Below are 18,994 nucleotides of genomic sequence, written 5' to 3'. Positions count from 1 at the left end.
GATGTAAAAACCAGGCACGAGAGAAAGCAGAGAAAGCAAATGGAGAAATTATACTGCAATTAAGTACACCAATTATATAGTCCATTCAGAATACCACATGTAGTACTTTTCACTCGATCACATAAAATTTGCAGAATGACAGGAATTTCAGGAACAGAAGAAGCAACAGAGCAAAATACTTTGGAAAACAAAACATTTATCACATAGGGGAACTAACAGCTACTTTTCTTCTCAGAGTACTGTTGTGCTGTTCTGTCTATTCCTGGAAAATGAGCTTCTGTAAAAGAAAATAACCATCACTAGAGGGTGTCTCTTGATTTCTCCATGCAATAATTCTGAAATCTGTTTGGACTTTGTCTGTCAACAGCATATCACTTCCTAGCATGAGCTGGCACAGTGAGACTCAAAAACCACTCAAAAGAAAAGTACACAGACCTCCAAGAGTTGAAAACATCCCTTAACTGTAGATGTCTGTAACAAATACCATATTTTTCTAAAATGTGTTTGAGGACAATACATACATTTTATTTTGGTAAAACTTTTTAACGATGAAAAACTAAGCATGTTCGTAATTCACTGGATTTTTATTTTACTGTTTTTTAAATATTCTGCTCTTATTTAGCTCTTTTATGCATCCTATTTAGGTAAACCACAAAACCACGCAGTAAGATTCACCACACTAATCTTGTCCAAATTATTTAACAGGAATATTGCAGAGATTCTGCTGAAGAAATTGAAGATTAGTTTTTGAGTACCAATCACCTCTATTCTTTCCAAACTCGCAGTTAGACATTCAGTTCTAACAGCTCTCAACCACATCACTCTCCTACATTCTCCCATTCCATGAGTAAAGTATTTCACATGTGACTAAAAATAGCACATCAATAAATCCATACATCTTCATATCCATGAATGACACTTCAAGCACAAAATACAAGGTTCACAGAATCACAGAATCGTTATGCTTGAAAGGGACCTCTGGAGATCATCCAGTCCAACCCCCCTGCCAAGGCAGGGACACCTAGAGCAGGTGACACAGGAACTCGTCCAGGCGGGGTTTAAATGTCTCCAGAGAGGGAGACTCCACAATCTCCCTGGGGAGCCTGTTCCAGTGCTCTGCCACCCTCAATGTAAGGAAGCTCTTCCTCATGTTGAGATGGAACTTCTCGTGTTCTAGTTTATGGCCATTGCTCCTCATCTTGTTGTTGAGCACCACTGGAAAGAGCCTGGCACCATCCTCTTAGCACCCGCCTCTGAGATATTTATATGCATTGAGATTCTCTCTCAGTCTTCTCTTCTCCAGACTAAACAGGCCCAGCTCCCACAATCTCCCCTCATAAGAGAGATGCTCCAGATCCTTCATCATCTTTGTGGCCTCCGCTGGACCCTCTCCAGTAGCTCCTTGTCTTTCTTGTATTGAGGAGCCCAGAACTGGACACAATACTCCAGATGTGGCCTCACTAGGGCTGAGTAGAGAGTGAAGATCACCTCCCTTGACCTGCTGGCCACACTCTTCCCAATGCACCCTAGGATACCATTGGCCCTCCCGGCCACAAGGGCACACTGCCGGCTCATGGTCAACTTGTCATTCATCAATACTCCCAGCTCCTTCTCTGCACACCTGCTCTCTAGAAGGTCAGTCCCCAGCCTGTACCAGTACTTGGGGTTATTCCTCCCCAGGTACAGGACCCTACATGTGCCCTTGTTGAACCTCATTAGCCTTCTCCCCACTGAACTCTCCAGCTTGTCAAGGTCCCCCTGAATGGCAGCACAGTCTTCAGGTACATCAGACACTCCCCCCCAGTTTGGTATCCTCAGCAAAGTCGCTGAGGGTACATTCTATCCCTTCTTCTAGGTCCTTGATAAACAAATTGAATAAGACTGGACCCAGTATTGATCCCTGGGCAACACCACTGACTACAACCCTCCAACTGGATTCTACTCTGCTGATCACGACCCTCTGAGCTCTGCCATTCCACCAGTTCTTGATCCACCTCACTGTCCATTCCTCTAACTCACATTTCCTGAGCTTACCTATGAGGATGTTATGGGGGAGTGTCAAAAGCCTTGCTAAAGTCAGGGCAGACAACACCCAGTACTCTCCCCTCATTGACCCATCCTGCCATGTTATCATAGAAGGCTATCAGATCAGTCAAGCAAGATTTCCCCTTGGTGAATCCATACTGACTACTCCTGATGACTTTCATTTCTCTCACATATTTGGTGACGACCTCCAGAATCATCTGCTCCATCACCTTTCCAGAGACTGAGATGAGGCTGAGTGGCTGGTGCACATTCCAGTAAGTAAATACTGAATTTGAAAAATGTAAGGGCATCTCATAATCTCATCATATTTAAATGTGATAGAAGCATGTCTAAATACGATAGGAACATGTCAGCTTTCGCTCAAAGCCCGAGCTGACTTGGCACTGGCAGACACAGACAGACACTCCTCCATCCCTGCTGGTACTGGAATGCCAGAAGAGCCTGAGGAAGCTCGGGGAGGACCAGAGCAGCGGCGCGCTGGTTTTGCTGTTCGTGCGCCGCAGGCAACCTCAGAGCTGAGACACTTAACCCCAGGAATACGGGCAGGTACAGCTGCCCCCGGCCCCGGCACTCCGGCCCGGCCCCGCCGGCAGCCGCAGCCCGTCGGGCCCGCGCCCCGCCCCGTCCCGCCCCGCCGCTGGAGTCACTCACCGCGCAGCGCCCCGGGGGCGTCGCGGGGCCGGGCTGCCGCCATAGTGCCTCCGGTCCTGCGCTCCGTCCGCGGCTCGGCGAGACCCGCGGGCTCCGGCAGCTACAGCGGGGCGGGAAGAGATGCGAGAGACACATGAGGAGGGGGCGGCCGGGCCGGGCCGGGCCGGGCCGGGCCGGGCCGAGCCGGGCTGAGCCGGGCTGGGCGAGAGAGGCGGCGGGGGCGGGAGCGGGGTGGGAGCGGGACCCGGCGCGGAAGGGGCAGAGCGAGCGCGCGTGCGCAGTTCCCGCGCGGGGCGCGGAGCGGGGCGGGAGGTGCCGGCGGTGCCCGAGGGATGAGGGAGCGCACAGGGAGCCTTGGGAGAGCCGGGCGGGGACCGACCGCGGGCATGGGACATACCTTCCAGAGGGAGACAGGGACACGGGAGAGAGAGAGAGAGAGAGAGAGGCAGGCAGGCCTTGTCCCCAGACACACAGACACAACTTCTGCTCTACCAAAACACCCGACTGTAGCAATTTTCCCCGTATATTTTTTATATACATATACATATTAAATATATATGTGTACATATACATCCTATGTGTATATATGTCCTGTATATATATATCCCATATGTATATCTATCTATCTTGTATATATCTATCTCTGTATATCTCCGGTGTATACATCTATCTATCTATCTATCTACAGAATGTTGATCCAGCTCATACATATATATTACATATATATATATGTACTTGTGTGTATATATGTATGTGTGTATATGTATATGTGTGTGTATGTATGTATATATGTGTATATATATAATTTTTTTAAAGTGAACTAGATCAGTGGTTATCAGCTGAATATATGCTTATGTTCCACTGATGGCACTAGCAAGCTACAGTTCTGACACTACCCAAAGTTAACATACACTGCTATTTGTTATCAAGATTAAAGCCTACTGACACCTCCAAAGCATCTTGCCTGTTTATCTTTACAGTTTATCTCCTCATATCACAGGAGTTTTTGTTTTTTTTCCCCTTCTAACATTTTGCTGTTTAAACATGATCACTTCAAAAACTTTTCTGCAGACAAGAAAACAGGATAGCTTCATGGTTCTGCAGCCTACTCAAGACTAAATGTATTTAACCAATAATTTGAAGATAATCAAGTAATGTTGGATCAATATGAAATAGAATTTAAAAAAAACCCCAACACATTAAAGGTGCCTGCTTCCAGCATATGGTACATCTGGTTGCAGTGTATTTGCACAGAAATTAATTGTGCAAATCTGCATTAACTAGTAGTTAATAACTAGAATGGTACTGATAGATCCTGGGTTGATAAGAGCTTAGAAGAGACTCTTGGCTTGTGTATTTCACTTTTCACGGTTACATATATAATAGATTCGTATTACTCTTCAGTGAAAAATGCTCATACACCACTTCTGTCTCAGCTAACTGGACACTAACCTCAGTGATTGTCATCTGGGATTCTTCACTGCGGTTCATCTTGGCAGTGGCTGACACCAGGCTGTCACAAGCAACACAGGAATCACTCATGAGAGATATGCTCCAATATATGCATAATGATCATGAGAGACATTCCATTTAACATTTTCACCCCAAATAATCAAATGACACCATTTAAAATACAGCCTTAGTACTTAAATAAACCCATATTTTTTCATAATGGAATAATTAAAAAATATCTGTATCTGTTTAATTATTCAATATAATAATGAACAATGTGGGCCTGTGCATGCTGTATGAACACTCTTGCAATTTTTTTTTTACATAAAGAACCCGTATATGGTCTATAAAGACAGCCACAATAATAAGATCACAGAGACACGTTCAATCCCTTTTTTCCCCTCCTTTCAGCGTTGGGCTGAAATAATTTCTATTGGCCAAATTACTTCAGTTTTATTTGCACTAGGAAGTGGCTGTATTTGATTACAAGCAGTGGGGAAATTTTTAAATTTTAAATTTCCGTACAACTCAATTCATGGCTACTATTACTGTGAGTTCCTGTTCTGCTTTACCTTTAGTGGGAAGGAACATGACCATGGCTGTGCTTGTTGCACCAGCATAGCTGCACCAGTGCAAAACCCAAGGGCTGTGCAAGGGATTTACAGTGCTCACAGATGAAGTAACTGACAACAGCACAATTTATTCTGGATTTAAAAATCCCCATGAATTAACTCATGGGAGTTAACCTTTTGTGGGACCTTTGTCTGTACCTGGCTAAGCCTCCTGTAGCAAGAGGGCTAACTGAGGATGACACAGGTCACCACTGGTTTCTCCATCATTTCTTTTTACTGGGTGTGTACAGGATCATGCATAGTTGCCTCAAAAAGTGCTTCCAGCCCAGCCTAGAATATGCAGAGTGATCTTCATGTTCCTCTTTATCTCTTAGGACATACCTGACAAAAAAGGAGAAGAAGCAGAGGAGGAATGACATGGTTATCTCCTGCCTGAGGCTTAGCTTTACCAGCTACTGGCCCCAACCATTTTCAGATTTCTAAATAAATCTCAGCTAGCACAGAACACACCCTAAGCAAGTGGTTTTCTTAGACAAATGTGACTCTCTCCCAAACCTCCTGTGCATTTGACTCAGCACCAATTTCCTCGGTAAGTGTCTCTCACCCAAAAATGGCCACGTTTCCTTGCTGCCAGCAAGGTTCGTCAAGTATATTCTTCATGGCACAGAAGTACAGCACTGCAAGAAGTGGCAGCATTTTTATTGCTTGGCACACAAACCTCTTTTTGATATCAAGCTTTATGTATCAATTTGAACAGTATTTCTTAGAGGCACATGCAAATGGAGAACACTGGCAACATATAGAAGTGCCTTATGGCCGTTTTCTTTAACAATTTGGTAGCATTTCTTGAAGTTAAATACTATAACAGATACTTTATAATGTAATAAACAACTGGACGCAAGAACTATAAAGCTGTCCATTAGCTTAGAGTTGGTTTCCAAGCAATGAAAACTAATAACAGAAACACACTGGAGCTTCTCTCACTGCTCTTTGAAAAAAATGATTACATCAAAAGCGCCTAGAAAATAATTTTGAGGATTTTGGGTTCTTAAATCTGTGTCATTCATGAAAACACACAAAATGCAGTGAAACTGAAACAGAACTAAAGGAAAACGTTGGCTTCCTACCTGGGTTTTCTTATACAGCAGCTCTGGGAGCACAGGCAAGAGCCAAGCACAACACTCCCCCTAGCAACGATGCCTCAGCTGTGCTTTTTAAAAGAAAGAGTCAGATTCTCCTGCTTAAACCACTAAAACACTTCCGTCTGACTTTTCGTAAACAATTTCATTTACAGTAAAAGGGAAAGTCATAAATAAAATATGGGAAGGATTCAGCTCCTGCAGACAGCAACCATTTCAGTTACTGCAGTGCCTTTAAAAAACAAATATCCGTAGTATATTTTTGCAGGATCAGGGATGGTTATTTCAGACTGAAATACAATAAAATAGTCACTCATCCTAACCTTATTTACCAAACTTTGCTAAATTTTCTGACTTAATTTCTGTGTACTTGTAAAGTAAGCAGAGGAGAGACACAGCCCCTTCTTGGGATTTCTATGAACCAGAGCAATGACTGATTCTTCAATATCAATCATTTATGGAAGACACCTCTTCACTCTGTTGACTAAAGAGACATGTTAAACCTCTAATTCAGACTACATGCCAACATTCCAGGAAGTAAATATTTTTTTTAGATTAGTTTCACTCTGAAAAAATCCCTGACAACTTGAAGGGATAAATCCCTGAAGTGGATGGTTAGTAGCCAGTTGTTTTCCTAATGCTCTCTGTTTTTCAGTGCATTAAAGTACTTGGAGTATTAACTGAAGCTGCATTATTCTTTACAGATGACCTTTACAAATCAGCCTTAGAAAACTTCTTAGCATGTCATTTGGGGGAGAAATTATGTGACACATAGCAGAGTTAAAGAAGGTATTCTCTCAGCATCTGTGATTTGCAAACAGAGTTTTTTGCCACCCCAGAATTAAAAATCTATCAGTAGGACAAATCATAACTTTATAGAGTTATCAGTATACTTTAATACTTCTGTAGCAGAAATTAAAAAAAAAGGATATGAAGGCTGTAGTTGTTCTAGAATCTGCTTAAAGGGAAACACAAAGGAGGAATGGGTTAACTGCTTACTAAATGCTCACAACAAGCTTATGTAGAGACTAGGAATGGCAGAAATGTCAGCACTGTGAGATAGTTTGCAGAAGTGTGCATTGTCTTATATACAATTCCTAATTTTTATAGCTACAATGGAATTTATAGTTTTCATGTCAAAACTGGAGAGGGGTCTTTTCTGCTGCACTGAATTGCTAACAGAGTAATTTTTTATGTTAACGTGTATCAGTATCTCTAGTATGATCAGAACAAACAATATCAGTGACAGTAAATGGAGCTGTTAGACCTATTTATAATTGTCTGTGTATAAGCAGTCCCTATAACAGCTGAAGGTCTGTTACTACAAGGTTTTAATAGTTAGAATCACATGAGAAGAGAGGGCTAAATTGCTTCTTATTTCTGAATACCATCCTAAGAAGAAGACCTTGGGAAGAAGTAAATAGTCACAGTAGTTAAAAAGATTGGAAGTATGCATTTTTAAATGCTAAAAGAGGAACTATCATAGTTAGAAGACGCTTAACATGACAAGAGCTTTCTAGAATAGGAAAGATGTAATCAGAGGACAGGTTTCTTGGGGTAATATAAACAGTACACAATCTCAGTTGTCTCCTAAGCCTCACCATAGGAGGGACTGTGGAAATGATCCAGTGGGTGAAACTTCATACAAAATTTTGGCAAGAACTTAGGTTCAACATCTTGTTTTGCTGATAAGTCTGTGCCCCAGAAATTTATTCCAGCCTCAGAAACAGTTGTACAAACAATGTAAATGATGGACAAATATGAACAGCATTATGTAAGGAAAATTACTGTGATACCCTAAAGGACCAGTGGGAGACCTTTGCTTAATGAAATGGGAAGCTGCTTAAAAACATGTCAATACAATGACTGCTCACAGGAGACATACAGAATTCAAATTACACATGTTACCTGCCTAGAATCAAAGTCAAAATTTTTGGAAAAACAAAACAGAAGGGAAACTGCAGCTCTTACAAGCCATGTATGGCATTTACTGAGTAATAGTACATGTTGTTGTGCTCTTAGAATAGGAATTCAAATACTATGTGCAACTCTACAGCAATCCCAGTTTCAGAGAGGTTACAAACAAGGAAGAACAAACTCTGCCAGTCTTGATTATTTTAAACTGATTGCACTTTACTCCAAAGTGACAGAAGTCACAAATAACATTTCCTTCAATTTGTCACACACAGTTTAGAAGTCTGTGTTCACAACCAGAACATCTGATAGAATGTGTGTGAAAGAAAGTGGTGCATGGAAGGGACATCAGCATCAGTGGTAGGCAAGTTTTCAGATGATGAAAGAGGTTGTTCTACAACTCAAAAATTCTAAGCCTTTCCCACTTTCTTCTGAGTCTAGAGATAACACTTGGTTGAAAGCAGAGAAAGAAAAGCAACTGCTGGTACACTTCCTTCATACAATTCACTCGTTTCTAGAAATCTCATCTGCTTCATGCAAAAAATTAACTTTAGAGCCTGCTGAAAACAATGGTTCATTTATGTTTTTCAAGAATTCAGTATTTTTTGTCCCTTTGTTAACATGGCATAAACAAGGCTATTCTTTCACAGAGACAATTTTACAAATACTGCCTTATGTTTTGTATTGTATTTAGGATTTTGACAGGTGCTTTAAAGTTGAAAAGGAACAAATTTATTTTGTTGTTTCTGGTGTTAAAGAATCACTTCAGGCTTCATTTTAGGCTTTCGACACCTAAAATTAGGTATCCTTAAAAACTGCAATATTTTATATGTATTTAATGTATTGAATTTGGAGCCATGAGAAGATTGCTAGCCCATCTTAGTACACTGCAAAATTTTCTGGAGACCAGCCAAGTTACTGCAGTTGAAGTTGTCCCAGGAGGAGCTGGAGCAATACTTTATGAAAGGTCTGACAAGAGGTCACTTCTGTCATTATAAGGGTACCTCTGTGTTCTCATCAATCTACATCTTCTCTCTAATTGTAAGACATATAAATCACCAAATCAAATTATGCCAATTTTTCCACTTAGCAGAATGTTCTTGAAGAGCAGACATCTTATGTAACTTTTGCCATCTCAGAGTTAAAGGCCAACCTAAGTAAGTTACTTAGGTACAGGTAATGTGAAGAGACAATACCTCCTGATTCCTCCTTTCTTAATGTAAGTCTCTAATATGGGGCCGTCCAAATGGAGATTTATCCCACCTATTACTTTGCACTGGTGACAGGACAGCTAAGAACTAATTTAACCTACACAATGGTCTTTGAGCTTTTAGAGATTAAAGTCAGGTAAGAGAAATTTTCTACTAATACTTGCTGCTGCAGGAACAGTCTGCTTAGAGGAATAATCTTCTTCCAGCAGGTAGCTGCCAAAATTATACCAAAATTATACTCAGAACTGAGGGCTGTAAGCCAAATGCCAAATAATCCAGGACACCTTTTTATTTGTGTATATTTGCTATTAAAAATATGTGTATTAATTAATTTTTTTCCCTTAGGTAATAACTTTCATGAGTTGACCTGATGTATGCAGCTAGGACAAAACCGAGTATCAGAGACTGAGAATTTCATTACACTGTTTGGAAATTTCTTCCTGTGGATGTGAGGAAGAATCATGCCTCTGAAATTCAGAAATACTGACATAACCTCAGTTGGGAGTGTTGACCTAAGGTTACAGGAAAGTGTATGTGACCTCTACATGCTCTCTGAGCTAAAGTCTAGATGTTTATACTGAAAGGAATAAATTGCTTCTTGAAAACAATGTATTACTCATTGGTAAAGATAGTGGTATGTTACTTTCTCAGCTCTATTTTTCTCCTGTTTACTTTCATGTATTATTTCTTGGATGGGACTCATCACCTACTGAAAGATATGTATAAAGCAGGCCAAATTTCCACATAAAACTGAAGTTCCTGCTGATCAAATTGCCTAGTACAGCATCATTGTAGTTATTCTGCTTATGAATTACCTGGCAATGGATAAATAATAAATAAAGCAATCAGGGAAAACTAAGTTATTTGGTAATTGTTTCGGTGAATGAATATAAACTGAACTTAGTGGGTGACCTGTGGAAGGTAAATAAAAAGAAGATATTAAATGAACTGCAACAACTAGTGTAACATACTTGGTAGGAAATAAGCTTCTTGTCAGTTTTTCTATCCCAAAAGTACATAAATGGTGTTAGGTAGATTTAAAAAGATTTGAAGAATGTAGATAATGTTCTCGGTACTGATATCCATTAGTAACTATTTCCTCTATATTGTCTTAATATTGTAAAAAATTGAGGACCTATTGCTTCTGAAAAAAATGTATAACTACCTAACCATATGGACATGAATACCAACAGTGAGGAAAATAAAGGTATTTGTTCAAAGGAACATACTCATATCAATTTGAAGATGTAGTTAAATGTTTTATTAGTTATCTAGGTTAAAATATTCAGCAATGGAACACATTACTTACTTCTTCCTTGATGTCTAACAAGCACAAAGAAAGTCTGAAACAGTAAAAGACTGTGGGGAGCTATTTTGTTTCAAATAACTTTATTTTTACTCATGCGTCTTTACATACGTATATGCCAAGTAAATATATGTATTTTTTACTTATGAATCTCAGGAATACTGAGCTTCTTAATATGTTTGAAGGTTTCCTAGTGGTTTGAGGTTTGTACGAGTTCTTGCAGCCTTGATCAGGAAGCCCAAGAGTTGGTGCTGCATCAAAGACATGCTTCTTCCTGGGAGTTTCACCCAGTGGCACTAATTTCTCTCTGTTGACATTAATTTCTCTCTGTTGACTGTAGGCAAAGTCTAGATGACTAGTTTTGTCTGGGTGCCTAATTTTATATGGTATTATGACATTTGTAGAATGACCTATATGTTGTGCAAAAAATCTTTAATTCTTTTCAAATTTAATCCCAAAGAGGTTTTGCTCTTTGTTTTCCTACAACATCTTGAAACCAAACCAGACCTCCCTACCTAATGGTGGGAATAGCACGAAGACATCAGCCAAAGATATTTTCCATATAAATTCAAATTTAGACAGAGAAATACCCCAAATGAACTATCATGTCATCAAAGGTGATCTATTTTCAAGTAATATACTTGCAATAACAATGATTTGCTTTAGGATAATATCTTGAGATCCTTAATGAGGGCAGGGACACATGGTACTTGTATACGTATGTTGTCCATACATGTAGTAAAAGGATTCTTTTTGCCAAAACCTAGAGAAATAATTCAACAGAATTACTTATTTTTAGCTCTTCTTGCCAAAATATTAAAGTGTTCAAAAGACTACAGAATCCATTAGGGGAAACTTAGGGAAGCTAAAATTACTCTTCTACCATTGTACAAACATAAATCAAAAATTTCTAAGTAAAGGAAAGCAATAATTCTTGGTTTACTTATTCCCATGATGTCACTTTCAACATGGGTGTGGTTAAAATCTCTCTTTTACATTGGATTAATTTTTACAAGATTATTATATGGAAGTAGTTCGCTTTTAGTTGGGATTGCAACTATGAACACTTCACTATAAAGCTGTATATTTTCTCTGTTCAACTGAGAAAAATTCATTTTGTCTGAAAATTTCCAGATGTATTGTAACTACCAAATATGTTTCTGCATAGTCTGAAGAAAATCAATCATACTCTTTTCTTAAGCTTGGCTTTATAGAAGATTATTTAATTCTAATAAAAATTCTAATGAAAAGTAACATAAAATTTCTACCGATTCAAATGTAATAAACTTATTTCCATATTTTTAAAGATAATAATCTAATTATATACTTCTATAAATTGCTTTCTCTACATAAAATGTATTATATGTCCAGTCCTGCATCTACTGAATTATGCTTCCTGGAAGTCACAGGCCCGATATGATCATCTGTTCTGTCCTGTGGAATTCAGTGCAGGCAGGCACTGAGCAATGCCAGTCCTCTTTGTGCCTTGTATAGGCACTGATGGCCGTGAAGCATCAGCATCAATCATTGTTGTAAATGATGATTGGGCTGCATTTTGCACTCATATTGTGCTTAATTTGCAGATGTATAAATGACTGTACAGCAGGGTGATAAACTGAATCTCTAGGTGTTCTCTTCCATATTTTTCACAGAAAGAAGCCTTTGTGTGGCACTAATAAATGAGATGTCTAGTTAGAAAAATAATCCACTTTTGTCTTCTATCACACCTCTCTCACTGTCGAATAAAATAACTGTTGTACAAGCACTGCTAGTTTGATTTGTGGTCAGGACTTTGCACTTGTTCGCTGCCTAAAGCAGCAGTCATGTACACAAAGCCATGCATGTTAATGTGGGAGGAAATGAAGGCCTGGATACAGGGAGCATAGACTAATGTTCCATACATAACTGTAGTGCTTGTTCTGCAATCTCAGTGGTATTTTTGTGTCATTTTATCTGGTTGTAATGTTCTTAATTCAGTTAAGTACACTGAAAAAACCCTAGAAATTTCCCTCTGCCTTGGTCATAACTAAAGTGGGATTAAGAGCGGTGCAACACAGATCACCAGCATTTGACGTTATCTGAATAACTGTTAGAAACATCAGGTTTCTGTAAATATGGGATGAATAAAAGAAGATTGTAAATTCTTGGAAAGTAAGAGCACCCAGTGAAAGACTTCCAGTCTTGACTGGTGTTGAATGCTGGAGAACTCAGGATGTTCCTAGACATTTTTACAATGATTGATTGCTGCCACTGGTAAAATGGCTTCCTTATTTCCAGTGGGGATTGATACAGTTTTTCACCAATGAATCTTGCTCTACTCCTATCTGATAGAAGGAAGTGCCAGCTACTACCAGAAATTTTATCTCCAGATACCTGCAGACTGTGATCAAATAACCTCTTAACCTCATTGACAAGAAAAGTAAATTGACCTCGTTACATCTCTCATGTAATCTGCATGAATAGAATTATAACAATTTTGTTTTCCAATTTTCAAGTAAGTTTTTGAAACATTGACAGAAGTAGCAGCTTCCTAAGCAACTACTCTTTACTCCTACTTTTACTTCCATTTATCATATATCTAAAGGACTATAGCAAGAGCCTACTTTGATTACTCGTATTTAGCTGATGATCCATGAGGTCCCATGTACCTTTTCTGAGTTTATTTATTTCCTGAGTGCAGTTTTTCATTTTGTGTGTGACCTACATTTATTTCATTGGAATATAACTAAGGCTGCTTTAATGGTGTGACTCCCTTTGTTCCATATAATTTATGCACATTACTGATTACTGTTCTATCCTTTTTTGGAGTCCACAATTTTCTTCAGCAAAAAGCTTATACTTTTTTTCATATTTCTCATAAAGGTATTGGATGGCATTGAAAGAATAGCAAACCCACTTGGAATTACACTGAAAATACTCACATTGAATCCTGACTGATTATCTCCAAGTTTTCAGATCTCCCAGTTTTTAATTTCTTGATATGTTTAATACCTTTGTTCTGGTCTTTTATGACTGGTATTGGGTAGTCCTCAGCTAGTACAAATCTTCATATATTTATTGGAAGATTGGCTGGTTATGAATGTTATTTGTTCTTGTAAATATCAGAAGGAACTGTCCTTGTCACCTGTTGAGAGATATCCTGAAGCAGAAATTCCTATTTTATCCCTCTCCTTTTAAGGAATCTGTTTTTAATGTGTTGCCTGTCTTAAAATGACCAAAGATGATATTGTGGTCAGTTGTTCAATTTTATTTTAATATCATATACAAAATATCCATTCTACATTGCAACTCAATATATTTTATATAAAATCGAATGTACAGTATCTTAAATTTGTTTAAATAGTATTATAAACAGAACTTTCAGGAAGAGTCAGTCCTGGAGTGAAGCAATCTTCTGTTAATTACAGTTCCTTTTGATATCCTTGCTGTTCAGTTAAAAATCCAGCTTAGGTTCTAGAAACATCCTTACAAGCTCAGATCTTGTTCCTATTACAGCAAGAATAAACTACGAGATTTTTATTTTTTCTTTCAACTTTGTGTTTCCCACACAGCTGGATAAAATCCAGTGCTGGGGTGTCCAGTTTGAATGTCATTTGTTATCATCTGCTTCAGAGCTCATCTTCATCTGATAAAGCATCAAGGTAATCTGTGTCAACGTATAAGAGAAATCCAGAAAACAAACTGTCTGCCCATGTTGGATCAGAAAAGAGACCATTTTGATCAGTGTAGAAAATCTCGAGCCATACTTCATCTTCTGGCTGAAGGTAGATCACCGTGGATCCAGAAGCTACGTCATGGTTGCCTGTGTTCGCATCAAATGTCTTTATCCTGTACTTCCCATTGTGGACCAGCCCAATCGCAAGATGCTTGTTTGCTAAGGTGATATCATAAGAAAAATAATAAATCCCTGGGATGGCACAAATGAACTTCCCTGTGGAAGGGTTGTAATGCTCCCCCTCATTGAAGAGGACTTTATTGAATACAATTGGTAATCTTTCCTCTGGGTAGCTCGTGGTAATGCCAACAGAAAAGGCAGATTTCAGCACTATCTTTCCACACTTACAGACCCCTGGTGCACCAGGCTCTCCTCGGTCTCCTTTATCTCCCTTAGGTCCAGGTGGTCCAGCTGGACCTACTTCACCTTTGGCACCAGTCAATCCTCCAGGTCCTTTTTTACCAGACTGACCTTGGTCTCCTTTCTCTCCAGCTGGTCCTAATGGCCCAGTCTTTCCTCTTAAACCTTGAAAAACATTTTAAGTTAGTTAATCATTGCACATATCACCTCAATAAATGATTGTGTGGGCTACTGTGTGTCTGAACAAACAAAAAAAAGAGGGTCAGAATTCAAATATACTCCAAAAATACTTTCAGAATCTTCTAGTAAGTTTGTGAAAAGAATGCAAGGTTGGAAGAGATGACCAGGCCTCACAGCCTGCAGGTCCTTTATTTCTATATTCCTGCTTTTCTTCATATCTTGATTATACTTTGAAGAATTTTATGTAATCAATCTATTGCTGCCTGAACTACAGGCACTGCTGATGGGAAGGACAGTGGTGTGGCTACCTATGTAGTGATGCTTGTGCACTAAATATCTCATACAGTTAGAGCATTTTTAGTGTGTACCTAAGTACCTGCTAATCTTTTATTCCTGGCTAAGGGCACAAATGAGACTGTTGATTTGACACCACACATGCTTCATTCTTCCCAAACTTTTAGCATCTGTGTGCAGGACGGCTGTGCATTTACTTTTCTTTACCCTGATGCCAGTATGTGCATATTAGACATATCTAAAATATATCTGCATATTTTCTTTCTCTCACTATATATTTATGCATGCATCACACTTAAACCCACACAGATACATACACATGTTCATCATTTATATATATACACACACACATATATATAACAGTGATGATGGAAGGTCTTTCTTGTGTTAGGTTACACAAATATTCAATACCTGCACTCCCTTTTTCACCTTTTTCTCCCTTCCTGCCATCTCTACCATCTCTTCCTGGAAGACCAATGCGTCCATGTGGCCCCGGGGATCCGCTGGCTCCAGGGGGACCTGCAGGGCCTGGCAAACCAGGGATGCTACATATGTATCTGGTGTAGTAATTTTCTCCTTTGAGCTGGCTTTGAAGTGGTTGCTCACTTGTATAGATGGCAAAACTTGTAATGTACAGCAACACAAACATCCTTGCATCTGGAAAAAACACATGTGAATAAAACTGTGCATATTATGACACTCCACTCACATGCAAATGTCTCTGAATATGCAAATAAGTGTGACATTGTGATGCATTATACACAGGTATGGGTGCAGAGCTTGATCTGGGATTTCTGCATTACCAAAATCCATGAAGGAGGCAAGGAGGAAATTCTGTTGGGTTGGAGCTTTTTCTGGTCACCTTATATGTTGCTGTATGTCTCCCAAGTAAGTAGCCTCTCTAATCAAACCTACGTCCTGAGGACCTCGCTGCCACCGTCCAAGCTCGCTCGGCCCTGGCAGATGAACCTCAGGATTAAAGGGTGGGTTCAGTTCCGTGCATACTACATCTCACCTAAAAAATCCCTTGCACAGGCTTGAAGGCTTTACCCACATGCAAAAAGCCCTGTAGCGACGGGCGAGGGTCGAAACGGCAGGTGAAAGGTGCACTGGGAGCCGCAGACCCAACCCTGCATGCAGGCGGTTCAGGATATTGGTCATTTGAGACTGATCAGAGATGACAGTCTCTTGGGGCAGCACCCTGAAAGACTAAGCAGCCTTTTCAAGGACATCACTGCTTGCTCCACTCAGAGAGGGGAATAGAAAAGGTGGCCTAAACAAAGCTCATCTCCACCTTCACCCGGTTGGTTAACCGCAGGCCAACGGGCATCTTCTTCCAATGTGGTCGCACAAAGAGCAAAAGCAGCCTTGGCCACATTGACCACCATAACTGGTCTACTCTGGCCTCCAATCGGGAGGCCTGGAGACACACCATCTATAACGCTGCTGATGCTTTTGAGAAAGCTCGCAGGATCACCCTTGAGGAGAAAAGACAATGCAGAAAGAATCGTGCCTTGCAGAATATACCACCTAAGGAGTCTTTCTGCTGTGCCTTTTGCAACTGGACGTGTCTATCTCGTATTGGCCTTTTTAGCCACCAACGTGCTTGTAACAAACGTGTGTAGAGCCCTTCCCAAATCTTCGTTCGCGAAGCCTAGCCATGATGATGAAGTAGCCTCTAGGCTGACATGGTGAATATCAGCTTTTTTTGGGCCAAATGTTGACACATGAAAAAAAGAATCTGGATTTTCCAATTCAAAGTCCTTTGCTTGCCTATGTTTATTTTGTCTTTAGGCCCTACACAAGCTTTCCAGAGAAAAGCCCTCTTGCTGAGGGAGTTATGTCTGTGCTAGGAGGATATGCCTGTAGGAACAGTCTCTTCTAGTGAGGATAAAGCTTATAACTTCATTTAATTTTGAAATTTGCCCTTATTGTGGTAAATGAATCTTCAACTCAGATAACTGTAGCAGAAACTTGCTGAACCTGCAGAAAGGATGGCAGTAAGAGAGGGCAGCTTCAGTGTCTGGTTGGAAACAGCAGAAATAACCACTTCACCCTAGTCAGTCGGATGGAATAAGGCATCTGCCCTGCAGGGGAACAGATGGAGTGTGAATGGGCTGCTAACAGGTTTTTTTAAGCCCTGTCATATGAAATGAACAATATTGCAATGTCTTGCAAGAAAATTGTTTAAAGCTTTATATATAGTTGGTTGTTTTCATAAACTATTGAATGGAGATTAGATTTCTCTGTTCCACTGTATACTGGGATACTAAAGAAAAGTCACTGTACAAACAGTGACATGCTGAGGGGTTGCAGTACCTGATGTACAAAGGTGTCTTAGTTTAGTGTTGCATCAGCAGAGAGTCAGTCATGGGTCAGGTGAGAATCTGCAAGTCAACCTGTTTTTTCTAGTTCCTGTGCTATCTTCTCAGAAAATTTGTGTGTGGTTTTTTGTTGGAGTTGTCCATTCCTTCAGGGATAATTTACAGCATTCAAGGAAATCAGAGTCTGCTGGTTTCTGTGGGGAGAAAAAAGAAGAAATAGAATAGGAGATTGAGTGATTGTGTGAAATGCAACTTACATTTTTTTACAGTGAATCATAGAATCATTAAGGTTGGAAAAGACCTTTAAGATAAGATCATCACATCCAACCATCCACCTAGCACCATCACCATGTTCACCACTAAACCATGTCACATCCACACTTTTCTTGAACATTTCCAGGGATGATGACTCCACCATTTCCCTGGGCAGCCTGTTTCAATACTTGACAACCCTTTCCATGAAGACATTTTTCCTAATATCCAATCTAAACCTCACCTGCTGCAACTTGGCATCATTTCCTGTAATCCTCTCACTTGTTGCCTGGGAGAAGAGAACTGAGTCCCACCTCGCTAGAACCTCCTTTCAGGGAGTTGTAGAGAGTAATAAGGTCTCCCTGGAGCCTCTTTTTCTCCAGGCTAAACAACCCCAGCTTGCTCAACTGCTCCTCATGAGACGAGTTCCATACCCTTCACCAGCTCTGTTGCCCTTCTCTGGACATGCTCCAGCACCTCAATGTCTTTCTTGTTGTGAGGGCCCCAAAACTGGACACAGGATTCAAGGTATGGCCTCACCAACGCTGAGCACGGGGAGACCATCACTGCCCTTATCCTGCTGGCCACAGTATTTCTGATACAAGTCAGGATGCCCTTGATGTTCTTGACCACCTTGATACACTGCTGGCTCATGGTCAGCTGCTGTCAAACAGTGCCCCCAGGTCCTTTTCCACTGGGCAGTTTTTCAGCCACTGCACCAGCCTGTAGTGCTTCGTGGGCTTCTTGTTGTAACGCAGGTGCAGGACTCAGCACTTTGCCATGTTTAACTTCATACTGTTGGCCTCTGCCCATCGATCCAGCCTGTCCAGATCCCTCTGCACAGCCTTCTTATCCTACAGGAAATCAGCAGTCCCGCCCAACTTAGTGTCATGTGCAAAGTGACTGAGTGTGCACTTGGTCCTCTTGTCTAGATCACTGATGAGGATATTAAACAAGGCTGACCCCAACACTGAGCACTGGGGAACACCACTGGTTGCCAGATTCATTCTCAAGCTCAGAGTCAAAGAAATTGCACAGTAAATTGATCTAGAAATTGTTGTTCTCATTCCTTTCTTTCTGATACTGATTGGTAGTGACTGATTGATTTAAAACCCCAAGCCACTACATTTATTTGCAGTTCATAAGTAAATTTCAACAGGTATATGTCCTGGTCAGATCTATTCATCAGGGAAGAGACTAGCTTATACACATACATGTACGTATACACAGTCTTTAAGAAGAATCTTTTCTGTTTTACAGAACAGAAAATTAGAAACTGTCTTGGTATAAGTGGTAATGCAGGAAAAAACATGAAAATATTTTAGTTGGGGAGAAATAAACGATGCTCCAAAATTCTCTTTAGCGATATACATTTTGCTTTTCATATTGAGCACCTTGCATCAAATTGGCAGAAACCAAACTATTGATTTTGCCATCATTTGATAGAGCCTTAGAGTACAGTCAGGCACAACAGCCTCCACAAGTGGATTAACATATGAATGCTTAACATTACAGCAGAGTAGCAAAAGATAACTCCAAGGCAGTTGTTAGCTACAAGGACAAACTTCACAGTGACGT

General features: G+C 40.2%; 2 protein-coding genes across 6 annotated transcripts in view; both read right to left on the bottom strand.

Annotated features, from left to right (window-relative positions):
• Window positions 1-2,830, bottom strand: part of CC2D2A (coiled-coil and C2 domain containing 2A) — a 54,593-nt gene extending 51,763 nt beyond the window's left edge. For 3 of the 4 annotated variants that reach the window (XM_027686471.1, XM_027686473.1, XM_027686472.1), the window contains exon 1: window positions 2,698-2,828. In XM_027686471.1, the coding sequence (XP_027542272.1) occupies window positions 2,698-2,740 (43 nt within the window). In that variant the 5' untranslated portion in view covers window positions 2,741-2,828. Of the gene's footprint in view, window positions 1-2,697 lie in introns of all 4 variants that reach the window. The other variant, XM_027686474.1, reaches the window with a different exon arrangement.
• A 10,687-nt stretch (window positions 2,831-13,517) lies between these two features.
• The window catches only part of C1QTNF7 (C1q and TNF related 7), a 57,508-nt gene continuing 52,031 nt past the window's right edge, over window positions 13,518-18,994 (bottom strand). For both annotated transcript variants that reach the window (XM_027686684.1, XM_027686683.1), the window contains exons 2-4: window positions 17,160-17,358; window positions 15,252-15,497; window positions 13,518-14,531 (exon numbers count right to left, since the gene is read on the bottom strand). In XM_027686684.1, coding sequence (XP_027542485.1) covers window positions 13,900-14,531; window positions 15,252-15,489 — 870 coding nt within the window. In that variant the 5' untranslated portion in view covers window positions 15,490-15,497; window positions 17,160-17,358 and the 3' untranslated portion in view covers window positions 13,518-13,899. The remainder of the gene's footprint in view (window positions 14,532-15,251; window positions 15,498-17,159; window positions 17,359-18,994) is intronic.

The sequence above is a fragment of the Neopelma chrysocephalum genome, unplaced genomic scaffold, assembly GCF_003984885.1.
Source record: "Neopelma chrysocephalum unplaced genomic scaffold, ASM398488v2 Primary Assembly neopelma1_71, whole genome shotgun sequence".
Classification (NCBI taxonomy): domain Eukaryota; kingdom Metazoa; phylum Chordata; class Aves; order Passeriformes; family Pipridae; genus Neopelma; species Neopelma chrysocephalum.
Note: the sequence above shows the minus strand (reverse complement) of the source record. Positions and strands in the feature narration are given on the sequence as shown.